The 21,071-nt window shown below is 36.9% G+C and overlaps 1 protein-coding gene across 1 annotated transcript in view; it reads left to right on the top strand.

Annotated features, from left to right (window-relative positions):
* LOC150076301 (uncharacterized) overlaps positions 1-21,071 on the top strand; it is a 79,973-nt gene that overhangs the window by 20,985 nt on the left and 37,917 nt on the right. Inside the window, exons 3-4 of the mRNA XM_090387607.1 lie at positions 2,255-2,349; positions 13,692-13,784. Of these exons, the coding sequence (XP_090243733.1) occupies positions 2,255-2,349; positions 13,692-13,784 (188 nt within the window). The remainder of the gene's footprint in view (positions 1-2,254; positions 2,350-13,691; positions 13,785-21,071) is intronic.

Here is a 21,071-nt window from a genome sequence, read left to right as displayed (position 1 = left end):
AAAGGCATATCAGGCTCAGTATTGAAGTTTGCAGATAATACAAAGATTAGCAGGGTTTTTAATGACAGTAATGGCAGTGTGCTACTGCAAGAGGATCTAGAAAATTTGGGAAGATGGGCTGAGAAGTGGCAACTTTTCCACTTGTTCAGAAAAGGGTCAGAGCAAATTACCAGGTGATGGCAAAAAACTATTTAACCCAGCAGTGATGGCACAGCAACTGATAAGTGCCTTTTCAGAAATAATGCTCCCACGTTATACTTTAATTAATGATTAAAAATTTTGAAATTATTTCTGACTTTGGTCTTGGCGCATTATAGCCTTAGTAGCTAATGCGCCAATAAAACCAAAACCAAACCAACTATTTCTGACTTACTAAATGTAGTCAGACTTCAGTGCAATAGTTCCTGAATTTATTTATTATGTTTTTCACAGAGTAATGAAATGTGAACACTTCTTGGGTCATGCCATTATTTGTGTAACACTTTTTCCATTTGCTTGAAAAGTACTGTGGGAACTGACATTGCTACAGAGTTTCAAAGTCCATGTTTGTTTAACATTCAAGGTTAATTGCCTGTCCATTCTCACAAGTTAAATTAACATCTAATTTTCAAAAACAACACAGGAGTTGTTTTTGAAAAAATTTATTTTCATGTAGTGAAGATGTTGAAATGTAACACATTCTTTCAAGGTGGATGCCACTCTACGGGAAGCAAGATAAGTCGGTATCATGTGTTGCATGTCACAAAATGCACCAAATATGAAATAAAATTTAGAAAAAATATGAAAATTGAAGTGTAGAGTTGTAACTGATATGCACATATTTTTTTTTAAAATGTATTTGTACATATAATAAGCAGAAATATATGCTCATGTGCACTTTTAAAATTTTGTGTTCTTAACAGTCGTTTAAATGAAAAAGGGATCTGAATAATAGAATCAAGTCTATATTTTTTTTATGGATATGTTTTTTATTTTCAGAAGATTAATACTTTTTAGATTTTTTTTTGTTTGAAAATAAGCGATAAAAAATTAAAAAAAACTGCTTTTAAAAATAATTTTTTATTAAAAAATAAAAAGATCCATACAATAAGTATTGCAATCTTTCAAAAAAAAGCTGAGATGTTGGTATACTCCATGGTAATTTCAAACCATCCAAAACATTTTTCTAGAAATTAAAAAAATAATAATAATAAATAAATAAAAAAAATGCCTCCTGTCAGGTGCCTTGCCACCAATTGCATTATAAGATTTATGCCATAACTGCTGAATTAATAAACTTTGAAGGAAAATTTTATACTTTAATGAATTTTTTGGACTCTCAGAATAGTTAATAAAATTAATAACTTTATAAATTTTCCCATGTTCAATAAATTTCATTTGAATAAATTTTTATTGACATTGTTTCTCCTTTTAAAAGTTTAATATTAAACTTTGATTATTTCAAAATAAGCATTTTTAAAATGTTAAGTTTAGAAGTAGATTTGTGTATTTTTTTTAGTTAGATTGTACAGTAGAACCCTCATGAATCTGGAATGCTCAGGACTCATCACATGCCAGAATTTTTAAAATTCCTTTTTTGCTTCGTGTTCTGCACATAGCCTAAGTTTTCATGGGTAATTCATTATTTCTGCTAGATAATACACTAGCTCTGATCCATATAATCTCCACAGAACAATAGTCATCCCATTAAGCCAAGATATTAACCTATATTGCCAGAAATGTACAAAGTGGATAATGTAAGAAATGAAGGTCACAGTTTTGAATGCTGACTCTGGTATGGGTATTGCAATCATTCAGTTTTTTAAATATTCAATATGAATTCAACAACTGAATTGCCTTAAACTAAATACTTACTACCCTGCTATTAAGTACTATGCTATGAACTAGTATTGAATATTTTGCAAAATCGATCGATTTTATACATTATTATAAATACAATAAACAAATATAAAGTAACAATGAAATGCAGTCTAGGAAATGTGTGAAACATAAATAAATTGGTGTTTGGTAAATTATTAGTGAAATATAATGTATAAATTTTGGCACTTGTATGTTTATTTATTTATTTTTTTAAAGTCTAGCCAGCCTATTTCCCCTCTGCCCTTATACAGTCAACTACACTCAGAGAAATATTAAAAAGGGCCAGCTTTTTGAGGTTCTGCTGTATTTATTTGCTTAAGCTCATGCAGTATAACACTGAGGAATGTTAGGTACATGTGATATGTGTATATATTTATTTGCCTGTCTGTTTCAGTAAGAAACTTGCTGATAACCTGTTCAGTCTTATCCTTTTTTACTGCATTGTACCTCCTTCTGGCTTCCATAATTCTGATGAGAGCATTAAGAAAAGTAAGTTTATTTTGTTGTTTTGGAATATAAATTATACAGAATTTTTTAAAAATCATAAAATTTTACTATCATATGATAAGTAATTACAGTAGTATAATTCATATACTATTGATTGCAAATTACTTGAAAATTACTGTCTTGCATATTTATTGTGCTAAAATAATGTTCAATTTATAGTCATAGTACTTTTAATATTTACACATGCTGAAATATCCTTTGAATATAAATAAATTTGTTTATACTCTGGATGGCCAAAGCCAGAAGAGTTATGTCTTTCTAATGTTTTATTGCAGAAGGATTACTAATACAACAGCCAACCCTCAAAGTCGGAGACATGATACATATTGATTCTGTCCTACACTGACCAAACTGCATTTAAAAACTCTAATAATGTTAATAGAATATTTACATAAATTGTGTATTAAAGAGTTTTTAAATGTAATTTGTTTATTGTTGTTGTTGTTGGGTTTTAGGCTCATTATTGACTTTGTCTGTATAGGTGTGCATGTTCATAAACTGATTTACATGCTATGCAGGCTGTAAATCTTCCACCTCAGATTGGCTTACAATAGCCTGATTGAAGAGGTGTTCAGCAATTGTGACAGGAACCCAGACCTCACCATATGAGTAACAAAATGCAAAACCACTATATTGTCAGAGAGGATGTTTGGTCAGTGGACAACAGAATTAATATATATATACAACAATGGGTTTTGCACTCTTTGTGACAACACATGTGCTTGATCTTGCAGTGTATTAAACAGTGTTTATATATGATACCCCAGGACTAAAGTTAGCCCTAGTAGTAAAAGTAAACTTTTAAAAAAACTTTTTTTTTATTTTATAGAAATTTGTTATTTTTATTCAATTTTTGATCGGTGGATCATTTTACTCTCGCTAAAGACAGTCCAAGCGTCTAGCACATAATAAATGAAAGTTTAATGGAAGTTTACTTTCATACAATGTTTGGCAACAAAACTATATGATTGGATATATTATTCACAGTTCAGCATACATTTGCTAATAGAGGCCAACTCATTAGAGGCTAGTAGCTTTGAAACAGCTATTTTGTCTGTATCTTAGATTTTTAAATGTATAGATGGATTCACCTTTGCAGGTGGTGGTGATGATATGCAATTTAAGAAGATATTAGTGACTTAGGCAGAACCATGGATGATATTTGTCTCTGAATTGAACTTAAGCCTACGCCTTGATCTTTAATGGAAGCGGAATGAGCCCTTTGATCGAAAATTGAGCACATTTTAAAGTGTACAAATTTTAATTAACTACCACATTGAAATAGTCTCCTGTCATCTTATAGTATTTATTATGACTTAAACTATTGATCAATATAATAAAAGGAACAATTAATTAAAAAACCTATTATAGCAACAGCTTTTGGTAAAGTGCTTGAATTTTGCTTTAATTTGATTATTAGTAACACCTACCGTACTTCCACACCTTTTTCGAAAAATTTGGGGTCTAAAAACTGGGTGCATCTTATACAGTGGTTGTAGATTTTTTTACTTGCATCTCTCGCTTTTTCACGCTTGTTGTCTTTGCGCTCATTGTTTCGCACTGGTTACCGGTATATTAGGTTACGTTTTGCCACGTTCTGCCCAGAAATGGCTAAGAAAAAATTTTCGTACAATGCTGAATTCAAGTTAAAAGTGATCCAGTTTGCAAAGTGAATAGAAATCGTGCTGCTGAACGTAAGTTTGGTCCTCCTCCAACTGAGAAAACAATCTGAGACTGGCTATGGGAAGAAGAAACCCTACTGAAAACGCCACGGCAGAAGGCCACAAGAGACAAGTCAGCAAAATGGCCTGATTTAGAGAGGGAATTGAAGATATGGATTGAAGAGCAAAGGGCAATTGGAATTCCTGTGTCCACAAATATGGTTCAGCATGAGGCAAGAAGAATTGCTGATGAAAAAGAAGTTACTGATTTCAAAGGAGGACCCAATTGGTGCTTCAGGTTCATGAAACGGAATGGACTAAGCATACATACGCCAGACTTGCCCAAAAGATGCCTGAAAGCTATGAGCAGAAGGTCCTTGAATTTCATAGTTTTGTCATTCAATGTCGGAAGACATCAGTTTGAGTTGGGACAGATTGCAAATATGGACGAAGTCCCCCTTCAGTTTGATGTCCCAAGTAACAGAATTGTTGATAAGAAGGGAATGAAAACTGTAATTGTGAAGACAAGTGGATATGACAAGAGCCATTATACAGTTGTTCTAGCTTGTTGTGCCAACGGAACCAAGCTGCCTCCTATGCTGATTTTCAAACGCAAAACAATGCCAAAAGAAGGCATTCCTCGAGGAGTGATTCAACCCTTTCATGACAAGGGTTGGATGGATCAGGATGGGATGAAGATCTGGTTTGAGAAAGATTGGAGCAGGAGACCAGGTGGGCTCTTACGCAAACCTGCCCTATTGGTGCTTGATCAGTTCAGGGCACACATAACAAAAAACACAAAGAAGATTGCTGCAGAACAAAAAACAAAACTTGCCGTCATATCTGGAGGCTTGACATCCCAGCTCCAACCACTTGATATCAGCATTAACAAACCCTTCAAAGCTGCCACGAGAGACGAATGGAACCAATGGATGAAGTCTTCTGGGGACAATTTGACACCAGCAGGAAGAAACCAACTATAGAAGTTTGTACCTGGGTGAAAAGATCCTGGGATAATATCAAGATTGAGATCGTTGTCGAGTCATTTAAGAAGTGTGGCATTTCAAATGCCATAGATGGAACTGAGGACGAGGCAATATATGAAGACAGTGATTCGTCATCAGACACAGATGAGGACAAGCTAATGGATGGGAGTTTTGACAGTGAAGAGGAGTTGTATGAATTTTATGATGAATAAAACTTGAGTTCAATAACTTTATGTAATACATTTTTTTTTTTTTTTTTTTTTCAAATTTCGGCCCCCAAAATTAAGGTGCGTCTTATACATGGGGAAATACGGTATTCGACTTACGGAAATTCGACTTTATGTAATTTTTTGCCAGCCAGTGCAAACTTAAAAAATTTGTGGAAACGTATTCTACATCCTATAAGAAAAAATGGAGGTATCGTGAAAATATTGTAATCTTGAACCCAATAACACTGGTGTTTTTTTTTTTTTTTTTGTAATTTGTTCCAAGTCCTTGGAAGTTGAAAATTTTGCTATATTACTAAGTTATTAATCTCTCTAAAAGGTCATATTTATAATGGAAATTGCACTACCCTTTCACCGTTATCATATGTTCCCATTATAAGAATCAATTTTGAACGCCTTTGTGATATTTTTCTAAAGCATGTTTCTGGAAGTCACAACCAAAAAACAGTAAACAATTTGCACTTTCCTATTTATTGGGCTTTTCTGTTAGTGCATCTAATTATATATGGGTAGTAAACTCGATCTTATTGCATTTGCGATAATACTGATAACTGCAGTTGTGTGGATTTTTACACTGCTATGGTGAAATGTGTTCCCCTTCACTGAAATCTTCAATCATATAAAAAACAAATTTTCAGAAACTTCTCTTCATTCCAATTTACTTATTACAATGATGAAGGGAAATCAACCAACAAAAAGTGCATGTAGTGGTAGTGCCAGGAAACGAAACAAAATTCACTTAGAAATGAAGATGGAAATGATTAAAAGTACAAAGTTTGTCATCTATTGCAAGGGAATTAGGTCTCGCTGCTTCAACAGTGAATGGTATTTTATAGGACAGCGCGCGTATAAAAGAACATGTCAAAGGATCAACTCACTTAAGATCAACAGTGATCACAAAACAGCATTCAGGTGCTATATTGAAGATGGAACAGCTGTTAATAATATGGATGGAAAATCAGATTCAGAAGCGAGTGCCCGAGTCTAATGACCATTCAAGCAAAAGCAACAAGTATTTATAAAGATATTAAGGATAAGTATGCCGAACCCCAACCCAGGTTCGTGGCAAGCAATGGGTGGTTTAATAGGTTCAAACATCACGCTGATTTCCACAATGTTAAAGTATGCGGTGAAGTGACCAGTGCCAATTCTGCAGCCGCAGAGAAATTTTGTGGTGTGTTGGAAAAAATTATTAACGAAGGCGACATTCAACGTAGGAAATTTTTAACTTTGATGAGACTGCTCTGTATTGGAAAAAAATGCCAGATCAAACATACATTGCCAAAGAGGAAAATACAATGCCATTTTTCAAGGCGTCAAAAGATAGGGCCACGCTCTTGCTTCAGGCAATGCAGTGGGAGATTACAGATTAAAACCGCTGCTTGTGTACCATTCTGGAAATCCTCGTGCATTTAAGGGCATCAATAAAGTCATCCTACTTGTGCATTTCCTATCAAACCAGAGAGCACGGATAACATCTCTTTATGAGGATTGGGTAAATGCTGCTTCGTTCCCGAGGCTGAAAAGTATTGTAAAGACAACGACGTTTCTTTCACGATTTTGCTTCTATTAGGTAATGTTCCTGGACATCCCATGCATCTAGATGATTTCAATTTGAACGTGAGAGTCATATTTTTACTACCAAACACGACTTCACTCATCCAACTTATGGATCAGGGTGTTATTTCGAATTTAAAAGCATACTATTTACGCACAACATTTGCTCAGGCATTGTCTACAATGAGAAAAATTTTACGTTGAGAGACTTTCGGTTGGAAATCTTACAATATTTACTACACCATCTTAAACATTAATAAGGCCTGGGCAGAAATTACTGAAAGTTGTTTAAATGGCGCATGGAAGAAAATATGCCCACAGTACATAAAAGGCTTCAAAGGATTTGAAAAGGATGAATCATATGAAGAGGTTACAGATAAGATTGTAAAGATTGTAGAGCTACTTCAGTTGGAGGTTGATGCCAAAGATGTGGAGGAATTAGAGGAAGAAAATGCTGATGAAGCTCAAGATGGACCAAATGAGGAGCCGAGATGCTTCTTCACCAGAGAATGGCAATGGCATTTTGTGAAATTGTATCTGCAATGGTGAGATTTGAGAAGATGGATCCTGACAGCGAATGATTCTTAAAAGTTAACAGGGGTGAATGATATGCTTGCTTGCTACAACGAAATCTACGATGAAAAGAAAAAAGCCACCGTCCAGTCATCCATTAATATGTTCTTTCGTAAGGTTGGGCGGCCAACCCCTTCTAAATCTCCACAGCCCTCAACCTCTGCAGCAGCGTACTTATCAGCTGAAGACGTTGATTCTGGCAACGATGCTCGAGAGGTAAAATTTACTGACGTTATGCTTGTCTCCTCTCCCTTTTTTTGTAATTTTATAATTTTGAAAAATTGCATGCTTTTGTAATTTTTCTTGTGCATGAGATAAAAAATTGAATAAACACAATAAATAACTCTATTTACATGTTCATCGAACATGTCTTTTTTGATTCAATCAATTCAGTGAGCACAGTTACAAGTGCTGCACAAGCATGGGGGAAATTCCCACACTTACGTAGCGTTCCGCAGAATGCAACCCTTACATAAGTCGGGGAGTGGCTGTATTTTATAAAACTTCTTGATAAATATTTCTGCTGCAAACTTTTCTCACTGTAGGTCTGAGTGTACCTTGCATGTTATCTTCAACAAAACTTTATCCATTCTTGAAGTATCTCGAGGAAATGTAACAAAGTTTGTCATAAGCAAATGCTAGTCTGACCAGATATATTCCAAGTTTATTAAATGACTGACCCAGATTTGCTAATTGTATTGTAATTGCAAATGCTCAATGAACTTAGCAATATTGTGGGCAGTTCGGTGGAGAGCATGGTCTTCCTTCCGCACCCCTCTCTGTCTTACATAAAAACACAGTAAAAATGGTCTGAGCTTGATTCTCTTTATTACTGATCTCCTTATCACATAAGAGATAAGTCTCCTGTTAGAGAAGGAGTTGTCTTTATTGGAATATTTTCACTCCATTGTTGAATAAGTCAGTCTTCAGCAAGGTAGGGGGGGGGGGGATCATGGCAATTTTGAAACAGCATATAGGTATGCAACAGAAAATGGGCCTGAATATCAGGGTCCCCACCCCTCCCTCCATAGATCTATCTACAAATCCAATGCATTCCAGAAAAAGGGATTGTTAATAAAATTAAAAATTAAGTATTTATCAGAAATTTATTGCTTATACCAAATGAAATTAAAATTTAAGAATTTATCAGCAAGTTTATTGTTGATTATTACTTTTCAGAAACTAATTAGACTAAATATATAAAGCAATTAAAAAGATACTTCATTTTAAATTTATTTAATGCACAGGAATGATTGGATTAGCAAGGAAGCCCCAAACTTTTGCCCCACCAGCCACAAAAAATAAAATCACCTGTGTTCACATAGGGACTTCCCCAGCAAACCTATGAATTTCCCCAAGCTTCTAGCTTCAACCATCCAGTGGACAACTTATACGAGTTATCAATAACTACTGGTAAAAGAAAGCTTTCCACAACAATCTTTTCCTTTATAATTTGAATTTATGGCTCCTAGTTGTGGAATAATTTTTAACAATAAAAATTTCACTTTTTTCATTTTACTATCTCCTCTCAGAGCTTTATACACATCAGTTAGGTCCCACCCCCTAAGGTGAAGTCCTTCCTCATATGGATGCACTTTACTTTTTTCAAATCTTACATGCATTGCTTGTCTTTGAAACCTTTCAAGAAGCTTTTTCTTTTTTGTTAAGGTATGGTCTCCATATTTGGATAGAGTATTCCAAACACCTTGAGTACTGTATACAGGTCTGGAGGCCTCATTTCAAGAAGGATGTAGAGCTGCTGGAACGAGTACAGAGAAGGGCAACAAGATTAGTGAATGGAACAAAGGGGTGCTCTTACGAAGAAAGGCTTAAGTTTTGCAAATTACAGTGTCTGGAGACTAGGCACCTGCGAGGTGATCTGATAGAGGTGTACAAAGCCTTGAATGGTTTGAGCATGCTCAATGCTGATGGGATACTGCCTCTTGCTCAGAATAATCACCTGAGAGGGCATACATTCAAATTGAGGAAAGACAGATAGATGTGCAGAATAGATGTCTAGGATAGATGTGCAGAAATTTGCCTTTAGCCAGCGGGTAGTTGGTTGGTGGAACAGACTTCCATCCCTTGTTGTGGAAGTTGATAGCCTAAATAAATTTAAGGCTCGGCTGGACAGGTATTTTGAACGAATGGAGGGGTGAAGTGGAAGGGGTTTTTTTTTTTTTGGCTGATGCTGCATAAGCTTGCTTTCTTGCATCATATGCCTCTACTAATGCTAATGCTAATAATGCTAATGTTATCTTAGAATGATTTTTTATAGATGAAAGACTCTTCATAATGAGGCGAGGTGGCTGTGGGAGTGAGACTTAGCAATTTGAAATTAGCAGTGTTGAAGTTACAGTTAATTATCAAGGCATTGGACTCGGGAGAGATTCCTTTGGAGCAGAGAAATACCATTGTGTCACCAATACATAAAGATTTCTCTTAGAGTGAGGTGGTTAACTACAAGACCAGTCATTCTGACTTCAGTGGTAAGGAATATCTAACCTAATTAATTATTTTCCCTAAAGGGAAAATATGTATTAAATAATTTCGGCATTATATGGATTTTAGCAAAGCATTTTACTCAGTTCCTAATGAGATGTTGCTGTATAAGCTTGAACATGTTGGGATCGAGGGTAAGATTTGAAGTGGACTGCTTGATGTCTGCAAGGCAGGAGACAGAGGATTGGCAATTAATGGTTATTTCAGACTGATATAATATTAGAAGTAATGTAATGTCAAAGAATCTGAGACCATTGTTGTTTATGATTTTCATAAATGACATTAACGAAGGGATAGAGGAAGTTATGTCAAAATTTATAGATGATGTGAAGACAGAGAGGGTTAATGATCAGAACCAAACAATACTTCAAAATGACTTGGATAGGTTTCAAGGATAGTTAGAAAAGTGACAGCTATATTTTAATGTAGTAAAATGAGGTCTTATGCTTGGAGAATAGCAACTCCAAAATAACATACTTGGTGGAGTTGAATTAAAAATAGTAAAGGAAGACAGGGATTTAGAAGTTAAGATATGAGTGGTCACGAGTTTCTCCAAGCGGGCAGCAAGGGACTATAGTGTTCTTTTGATGATTTATCAAACATTTGTTTCTTGAAAGAGTCCAAAGACCAGAGTCTAGGTAGCCTGCTTAATGAGATCTGGAAAAGGGCACCCATATGAGGAAAGACTTCAAATATGTGGGTTGCAGAGTTTTGCAACCAGGCACCTTAGAGGACACCTGATTGAGCTCTATAATCAACTATAACTAATAAAATGAATGAAGGCAAAATTTTTGCTTTTGTGACTGATTTCAGAACTAAATTTCAAATTCAAATAACAGGGAAAGAGATTTAGACTTCTTCATAATTTGAATTTTAGAGGGCATCCTACACATGTTCAATCAGATTTCAGTCTAGTGATCATGTTGGCCATGGCAGTCATTGGATACCTTGAGTTTCAAGAAATTCCTCCACAACTTAAGCTCTATATGCAGTGGTGCTATGCATGAAAAGAAAATCTGGGCCAACCATATCCCTGAAAAGTCACAGTTCAAGGATCTGCTTAGTATCTTTGCACAGTTACAGTACTCTATCAAAAACATGAAGAGGGATACAGCCATTGATCATTATTCCGCCTCACATGAGAACACCGCCTCCACCATAAGTGTCCCTTTCTCTGATGTTGGAGAAATGGTACTGTATTCCTTGTTGTCTCCAGATGGAATGTCTAGAATCTGTTTTAGGCTAAAACAGGACTCATCAGAGGACAGAACTGTACCCCATTTCTCAGGGTTCCAAGTCACATGTTCATGGCACCAGTTTTGAGATGAGCTCTGCAGTCGTCTGGGATTAATGGGATACAAACCACTGGCTTTCTTGTGTAGAGTCCACTTGAATTGAACCTCCTTAACACAGTCCAGTTGGAAATGTTTTCACCTGTGGCTGCAGCAACCTCAAGAGACAGTTGATGACATGACATTGTAGGGTTTCATCTTGCTGTTAGAACCAGATAGCAGTCTGTTCTGGTTGATTTAGTGTTCAGGCAATCTTGGCCAGCTCTTCTTGTAATGGTTCCTGTCTCTTGAAACTGCTTAATGTGTCATGCAGTGTGTTCTTGGCACTGCATGACACATTAACCAAACAATACTTCAAAATGACTTGGATAGGCTTCAAGGATAGTTAGAAAAGTGACAGCTATGTTTTAATGTAGTAAAATGAGGTCTTATGCTTGGAGAATAGCAACTCCAAAATAACATACTTGGTGGAGTTGAATTAAAAATAGTAAAGGAAGACAGGGATTTAGAAGTTAATGACGATGACTTGCCATCCTGAGTACTGGAAATGTGGCTATCACACTGAGCAAGTCAAAAAACAGAAATGAAGTAATGTGGTTGCAACCCATGTTTTTATAGGCATGAATAGTCTGGATAATGTGAAGCTCTGTGAGGTGATAGATCAATTTGTATTGGATACTCAGAATTTGCATGCTAGGATGCCTATTATATCAAATATTTGCCTTCAGTGACACTGTTCACAATGAAATATTCATGGAAAACATTTTCTTCTGTTTATTTTGTCCAGCAGTGTATTAAGTAATTCAACTTACTCTTTTGCTAACAATAGATTGCAAAGCTGAATGGGAGGAATATGGAGGCTCTGAGTTGAGTACACTAGCTGCCTTAATTTGACTGCTAACCAGTGGCAATACTTAAAGCTCAAGATGGTCCTTAAATTAGAAGAATCCCATAATAGCTTCATGAATTAAAAAAGTGCTTGCATATTTCATAGTAATTTTGGAAATTGAAACTTCAGCTTTATGTACTTTAAAATTCTAGAAGGCTTTGAAAATCTTTATTCTCTTGGTGCTAAGGTGACCCTTAAAGGTAAGTTTGGGATTCAGAAAAACCGAGAAATTTCAAAGGTGCAACTAACATAGCATTTATCACAAATTCATATACAAATGACATATACACAACTGCAGATCTTTTAGTGAAGCCAAGATAAAGTTTGTTATTTAGTTTTTTTCAGATTGTTATCCAACCAAAAAATGACAGATAAGAAATCAAAGCTTTAAAAATATGGTTCTGAACTCAGGAAATCAAACCAACCTGCTTACAAGAACTTTGAACTTTCTGGATTGTCATAAGAAAGAAATTCAGGGTGTTTCCATAAAAAAGGAAACAGAACTTTTAAAACATAATAAAGAATGCTACCCTGAGGAATCTCTGTAGTTATTGAAGAGGTAACACCAAACTCATCATAGAGAAAATAAGCCCTTGCACAGAAACAAGGTTCTTTAAAAGAGCAGACTCAGGACCAGATATTTCAAATATCAATTGCAAGAGCCACAAAAGAGAAGGAAAAGTATAATGTTCAAAAGCAGAAGCAACATTAATAAACACAGCATTAAATTTAATAATCTTATTGATGAGCTATCACATTATTTAAATATTTGCATTTGCATGTTTGGCAGTGTTAAATCAGGTAAGTTTCATTCCATAAAATTTAGTAGAGTATTTCAGTCATAGCTTTACACTCCCAAATATTTTTGATTGTGATTTAACAGAGAAAACTTGCCTTACATTTGTTCTACAGCTCAGTAGTGCTGGGTTCTTTTCCTTATGGTGCATGTTCGAGAGCAGGAAATGGAACGAATTTATAGACCTAAAATTTTCATTAAATGCTTTTTATTAAAATCACATTAAATAACCTGGAGACTGTTATAGAATTGTTTTATCTGTCCAAAATTTATTAAATCACTCCTTGTGTGAAATTAAAAAGAGACAAAATCTGAAGTAAAAATAAAAGTTTGTCTCTTCTTTGGACTCCACAGGAGTGTGTACAACCTGATTTCACTTGCTATTGCAGGTTGCAATAGCAAGTGAAAGTCAGGTTGAGTTGCTATTGCTCATTCATAATTACCATTAATTTAATTGAAAATTATATAGGCAGCTCTTGGCTTCATCTTCCCTAAATGGTTTTAAAGATAGTGTCGTCTTGGGATAATAACAGTATCTCAAAATTGTAATTGCTGTTCAAAAGATGTAATTAGTGTTTTATTGGGGGTCAGTATATGTGATCCATATCCTTCCAAATATACTGTCTGGCCCATCTACAAAGCTAATTGAACAGCTCTGTTACATCACTTTATCCTATTAGATTATTTTCTGATGCTGTGGAAGTTTTATGCAACGTTATATTTATAAATTATTATTCTCATATGTTAACAAGCTTTATTAATAATGTTAAGGGAATTTGAGTCTTCCCAGAGGTTTTCTCAGTACTTGAATTCATGTAAAATGATTTTTCCTTTATTTCAGGAACATGAACAAAAATTTCGTCACTGGTTACAAGCTATTGCAATTTCAACCATTTGGAATTTTGTTGCTGTTCTTTTCCGATCTATTGCAAATGTAAGTATTGACTGCTTAATTGCATTTATGACTGGTAGATAAAAATTTTGCATCAAAAATTTTGCATAACAATATTCGTTTATGATTAATTTATTTATAGTGCATTCATTAAACCTGTTCACTGATTTTTATTAGTAGTAGCAAATGATGCAAGAAAACAAGCTTGTACAGCATTAGCCAAAAAAAAAAAACACTTCCCATTTCACTTGTCCATCCTCTACAACACCAGACAAGAGTTTGTTCCATCAAATTTCCACACATCGACCTACAACCATCCTTCCTCAATTTGAATTCTTCATGTCCTTTCATGTGTGTGGGCTGAGAAAGAGGAAAAATGCCATCAGCATTTAGCTTACTCAATCCACTTAAACATGTCATTTGATCACCTCATAGGTGCCTAGGCTTCAGTGCTGCAATTGCAGGACTGGAGCCTTTCTTAGTAAGAGGCCCCGGGTGCCAAGCATTAATAATGATCAAGCGAATTTCAGAGTGATTCATAGAGCGTTTACTCAGAGCCAAAGTTCTTATTTAGTTTAAAAAGTTTTTTACATTGACTTTAATTAATAACTTAGTCTTACAAATTGTAAGCAAGTTTTAAGAAAGGAAATCCACCTTTCTTTTTTCTTTTTAAACTAACGTATTAACCCTTATACCGCTTGGTCACTCTAGCGGCACTGCTCCTGCCTCCCTGTGGCGGGGCCGGTAACTTGGGAGAAGAAATCCACTCTCCCAGGGCTGAAAGGAGCAAAGATGGAAAACAGTTCATTTCCACCTTTAGAGCCATTGAGCTCAAGACTATTGGTGCCTCCGTAGCCAGGTGGGAAGGAGCAGCAGTGCGTAGCACACGCTTCTTGATTAGACCGGGGTTCGAGCCTGTCACCACCAAATACGGAGGATGCGGAAAGGTCATTCAGGGAATGACCACCGCATATCCCGGAGCAATATGGCCTTAGTTGCTAATGCTCCTAAAAACCAAACCAAATAACAAACAAACAAACAACAAACAGCTCAAGACTAGCAAATAAAAGTGACAATGAAAATGACTATTCTCAACCAAAGAGGTTGAAAACAACACCTAAAGAGGAGATACCAGCCTTCCTCATCTTGCACTCTCTATCAGATCAGCCTCTGAGCAAATTATCACCTTTTCTAGTGCAGAAATGCATTGAGTCTGCTGCTGGTTCACCTAAATCAGTAAGGTGACTTCATTCAGGTGATCTTCTAATAGAAACAACTCAACCTCGACATTCTGTAAAGCTATTAAAGCTCACAACTTTTGGAGGACACCAAATAAAAGTTACTTCCCATGCCACCTTAAACTCCTCAAAGGGAGTAATAACAGAATGGGACTTATTACTTGTACCAGAGGAGGAAATTATCCAAGAATTACATGATCAAAAAGTCATCCAAGCAAGGAGAATCATGACCCGAAAAGACGGTACACTCGTTCCAACAAGAAGCATAATTCTTACCTTTAGCACTCCTAACTTACCAACATCTGTGAAAGCAGGCTACCTGCATTGCCGTGTCCGACCATACATTCCGAATCCCATCAGGTGCTACAAATGCCAAAAATATGGACACTCCCAGACTGCATGTCGAGGTGAGGCAGTATGTCCCAACTGCGGGTCAAAAGATCATAACCAATGTGATTGTGCCACTACCACTCCGCATTGCCCAAATTGTAAGGGTAACCACCGAGCTTTCTCAAAAACATGTGAATTATGGAAGCAAGGAAAAAAAATTCAAAAATATAAACTAGAGAACAAAGTGACATACTCAGAGGCAAGAAGACAGATAATCAAAACAGAGACAAAGCAAACTTATGCCACAGCAACTCAATCTTCACAGTCTGTAGGGATCCAAACTGAAGTATTGATTCCTCCAAATATATCAATTGCGAACTGGGCACGTTCGTTGCTTTCTATTTGAAAACAGTGTCCTACACAAAAATGTAGGACATTTTTTGTGCAGGACACAAAAAATGTGTCCTGCACAAAAAATTTTTGTGCAGGACACATTTCGAAAAACGAGTCGGATGTTACCCGACTCGTTTTTCCTAGGAAAGACAAAGCAAAAATTGATTGATACAAGCAAGCTGCAACTAAAAAACAGTCAGAGTCGAAAACAACACAAAAAACCACATAATGGAAAAAATCCTTCAGTGGAATTGCAGAGGATTTCGAAATGCAAAAGATGATTTGCAGGATCTAATCGATCTGTATGAACCAGCTGGCATAGCCTTACAGGAAACTCTTCTAAATTCACGAGTGTGTCCTTCCGTCAAAAATTATACCATCTTTAGACGAGATAGGAGCATTGACACGCCAGCTCATGGAGGGGTGGCTATCATTGTCAGAAATAACATTCCATCCAAGCATGTTTCCCTTCAGACTCCTTTTGAAGTAGTGGCAGTGTGCATTGAAATTGGTATCACCATTACCATCGGCAACAACACACCCTATCCTGCGACATTACTGCTGGAGTACCGCGGGGGGGGGGGGGTGTCCTATCCGGTGTTCTGTTCACAGCTATCATCGTGCCCATTATTGCCTCAACGAATGGTCTCCTATGCTATGCTGATGACCTTAAAAACTGCTGACTCAAATTAACCCTGGCGACAATCCCGTTCAGCTCAGCAACAAGAACAATTCCCAACTTAAGGATCTAGAATTGTACCTGGCAAACTTCAATCTAAAAATCAACCCAGTGAAGTCTGCCCAGGTTATATTCTCCCTTAAATCCATGCCGACAGTACTCAACGTTTCACTCGCAGGGGTACGAATACCAAATGTACCCTCGCACACAGACCTTGGCGTTTTGTTTGACCAAAAGTTGTTCTTTCTCAACCAGATCAACAAAATCAGTACCAAATTCTCTCGTCTACGGTGGATCTCAAAGCAGCAGCTGCTACACGTCCGACATCCTGTCACTGTTAAAAAGTTCATCACCTCCGTCTACCTCGCCATTCTCTATGGTGCAGAAATATGGGCCTCCGCTGCACATACAAACCTCAAGCGGGTGTACACCGCTGAATACTGGTTACTGAAATGGGCCAGTAACAAGCTTCGTCTACCTCCCGCTACCACAACCACCATGATGGCACAAGCACTCGACATCCCGAGGTTGAAGTTCCTGATCATGGAAAAGAGGCTGGTCTTCACAGCCAAACTCATCACAGGCCAGATATCATCTCCAAATATTTGGAACGCTTGCTCTTGGAGGATTCCACAGCCAAGGCTGAGGTCGGTACCAGCACCCGTGGCTCACCACAACAGGCTTGCATTCACTGAGAGATTTCTCCCCAAGCAGATGCTCCCTGCCCTCAACCGTGTGGACGCCGACATCGACAGCATAATAAGTAAGAAGAAGGACAGACAACTTTGTCAAAGCCCTTGAACCCTGATGTATTGTAAAGTTGTATTTACTTCTGTATTTGTGTCTAGCTCTGTGTTTTTATGCGGTATTTGTATTTCTTTTGCATTTGTGATCGGTATTTTGTAGCCTTTTTGTATGTGTTCGCTGTATTTTGTAGCCATTTGTATTTGTACGCCGTACTTATCTTATTTATATGTGAACCCCTGGTGCTTGTCGCCATGATGGGATAATTTGCTGTAACTCTACTTCACAATAAAGATTTATTTATTACAATAGCCTCTATATATCTCCCTCCTAATTTTGCTTTCTCCTCAGATGATTTAGAAAAGCTAGTAGATCAGTTGATCTCCTTTCTGCTTACTGGGTGACTTTAATGCTCATCATCCTCTATGGGGATCGCCAAAAATTGACAAAAGGGGTAAAATAATAGAATTGCTGCTTGATGCTCAATCTTACTCTGTTAAACACTGGTGAACCCACCTGTGTCCATTTTACTACAGGATCCATGACTGCAATAGACCTTTCAATCTGCTCTCCCTCCATTTATGCCAATATGGGGTGGTCAGTTCTCGATAACCCGCTAAACAATGATCATTTACCGATTCTTTGCAATATCCAAACACAAGTAAACTTGTCTCCATTGCAGCGATCCATGTGGAAATTCTATAGGGCAAACTGGCATAAATTTTCCTCCCTAATCCAGTTTGATGATGAGATAGTCCAGTCTCAGCCCATAGATAGTGTCAACAATCATATAACGAATCAAATATTACAATCTGCAAATTCTGCAATACCAAAATCTTTACCTGGGAAACGCAGACAGAGTCATTACTGGTGGAATCAAGAATGCACACATGCTAAACAGACAAAAAATCGGGCTTGGAATCTGTTTAGAAAATTTCCTACAACTGCTAATTTTATTAACTTTAAAAGACTCAAGTCCAAATTCCGCCAAACAAGAGAAAAAACAAAGAAAGATGCCTGGATAAGTTTTGCTTCCACCATAAACAAGGACACGGACAGCAGGCTCATCTGGAAGAAAATTCAAGCACTTAACGGCAAATTTGTGCAGTCTCCAGCCTCAGTCCTGAACTGGAAAGGGCAAGAATTGTCTGATCCAAAAGAAATAGCAAACGCATTAGCTGAGTCTTTTGCCAGTATATCAGCAGTGTCCACATACAGTCAAACCTTCCAAAAAATGAAGGCATCTGCAGAACAACATAAAATAAATTTTTATACTAAGGCATCTCAGCCGTACAATCAGCCATTCACGTTAAAGGAACTTTTTGAGTCTCTAAACAAAACATCAAGTACTGCTGCCGGCCCGGATGGAGTATGCTATATAATGTTAAAAAAGTTAAATAATAAAGCATTAAGTTCCCTACTGAGATTCTACAATCGAATATATTTAGAAAATACTTATCCTCACTCATGGCGTCACTCAATTGTACTGGCCTTTCTGAAGCCAGGTAAGGATCATACCATACCGAATAATTACAGGCCGATATCGCTGACTAGCTGTTTAGGCAAAGTCTTAGAAAAAATGGTGCACAGGCGGTTAACATGGCTTCTCGAAACAAACAATCTGCTAAACCGAAATCAGTATATAGTTTTCGGAAAAACCACTCAACCTTAGATGTGATGATTAAAGCAGAAACAAATGTCTGCAATGCTTTCATCAGGAGACAACATCTGGTTATGGTCAATCTTGATATTGAGAAAGCGTTTGATACCACTTGGCGATATGGTGTCCTTCAGGATCTTCGTTCCTTCGGTCTGAGGGGACAGTTACCCCAATTTATACAAAATTTCCTACACTACAGAACTTTTCAGGTCAGATATAGGAACGCTATATCCAAATCATTTGAACAAGAGGAGGGTGTACCGCAGGGTTCCATCCTGAGTGCAACACTATTCACAATAAGAATTACAAATATAACACAAGACATACCAACAAATATAACACAAGACATACCAAAAACAGTTGAATCATACATGTTTGCCGATGACCTGATTATCTCTTGTCAGTCACAAACAGTGATTTCCATTGAAAGGCAACTTCAACTGTCCATAGCTAGAATAGAATTGTGGGTGCAACGGAATGGCTATTCATTAGCAGAAAATAAATCGACTGCAATTCATTTCTGTAAAATACGAAAATTACATCCAGATCCTGAAATATATTTAAAGAACAATCGGGATTCCTCTTACCAACAATTTTCGTTTATGGGTTTATATCTAGACAGTAAACTTAATTTTTCCAATCACATATCCTACCTTAGAACGGCCTGTCAAAAGAAATGAAACATCTTAAGTGCTGTGTCATCTAACTCCTGGGGTGCTGATAGACACTCCCTCACCCATCTTTATAAAAGTTTTATCCGGTCCCGCTTAGATTACGGGTCACCTGTCTATGACTTTGCAAGAAACAATTCCTTGTTACGTCTAAATACTGTTCAACATAGTGCCCTAAGGATAGTCACAGGAGCCTTCAGAACGTCTCCAGTCCACAGCCTGTATATTGACGTAAATGAATCGCCATTACACCTTAGACGAAAATCCTTACTATGTAGCTATGCTGCAAAAATAAAAAGTATTCCATCTCATCCTTGCTGGGAATACCTGTTTGACCCTCAGTATGAAATGCTATATCGTAATAAACCTAATGAAAACCGCCTTGCGGATATTAGATTGCAAGAACTGATGCTCAGTTGGAATATTAACTTCCAGCATATCCTTGAAGACAGCTCCTCCTGAACATCCCTGGTCTCATTACTCACATCTCTGTGATAATTTCTTTCTGAGATGGAGAAAAGGCTCCCTGCCAAAAAACAACTTCCAGCAGCTGCATAAAGCCCTCGCCTTAGAAAACGCAGAGAAATTTCACATATATACAGACGGCTCCAAAACAGATGAAGCTGTAGGTGCTGCAGCAATTTCTTCTGCTTTTTCAATAGCTGTGTCTATTCCTACAGAATGCAGTATCTATACCACAGAACTGTATGCAATAAAACTAGCTCTAGATAATATAACCAAACAGCAAATCAAAAAAGCTCTTATATACACCGACTCCTTAAGTGCCATCACTGCATTCAATCTACTACTTCTTCCCAACATCCCATTCTGAAACAGATACGGTCTCAATTATACCAATGTCAAACATCCAAACAGTTGGTTACCTTCTGCTGGATCCCTGGGCATGTCGGCATCCCAGGTAATGAAAGTGCAGATCGTGCTGCTAAACATCCTACAAATAGATCACTCTATCATCTGAAAGTCCCACACATTGATTATAAATCCACTATTAAAACAGCATGTAGGCTTCAATGGACTAATCTGTGGCAAACATAAGTGAATAATAAACTGTTTCAGATTAAAAAAGAACCTCAGTTGTGGACTTCTAGTTTCAGGAAAAGCAGACGTGAAGAAGTGATTTTGGCAAGACTCCGTGTTGGACACACATATACAACTCATTTGTTCTTGCTTATGGGAGAAAACCCACCTCAATGTTCATTCTGTCATACTCAGCTAACAATCAAACATATTCTAATAGAATGCTCTAATTATTCAAGTAACCGGAAATCCACTTTTTATTCTGCATCCAATCTGCTGGAACCTTTAAATTTACTACACATACTTGGAAATAATGCAAATTTTGAAGCACTGTTTAGATACTTGAAGAGCATAAATGTATATAATGGCCTCTGACAACAATTATATTAATAACTCAGTCATAAGTTAATAATGAAAAGGCACAATATGGCCCAGGAGGCCCTTGTGCCAAAAAACCCAAAACAACAACTTAGTAAGACTACTCTTTTGTTCCTGTCACCAATCTCATTGCCGTTTTCTGCACCCATTCTAACAAATCCACATCCCCCTCCTGAAATGAGGCCTCCAGACCTCTAT

This window comes from Mastigoproctus giganteus, chromosome 13, assembly GCF_048544385.1.
Source record: "Mastigoproctus giganteus isolate SK-2022 chromosome 13, ASM4854438v1, whole genome shotgun sequence".
Classification (NCBI taxonomy): Eukaryota; Metazoa; Arthropoda; class Arachnida; order Uropygi; family Thelyphonidae; genus Mastigoproctus; species Mastigoproctus giganteus.
Note: the sequence above shows the minus strand (reverse complement) of the source record. Positions and strands in the feature narration are given on the sequence as shown.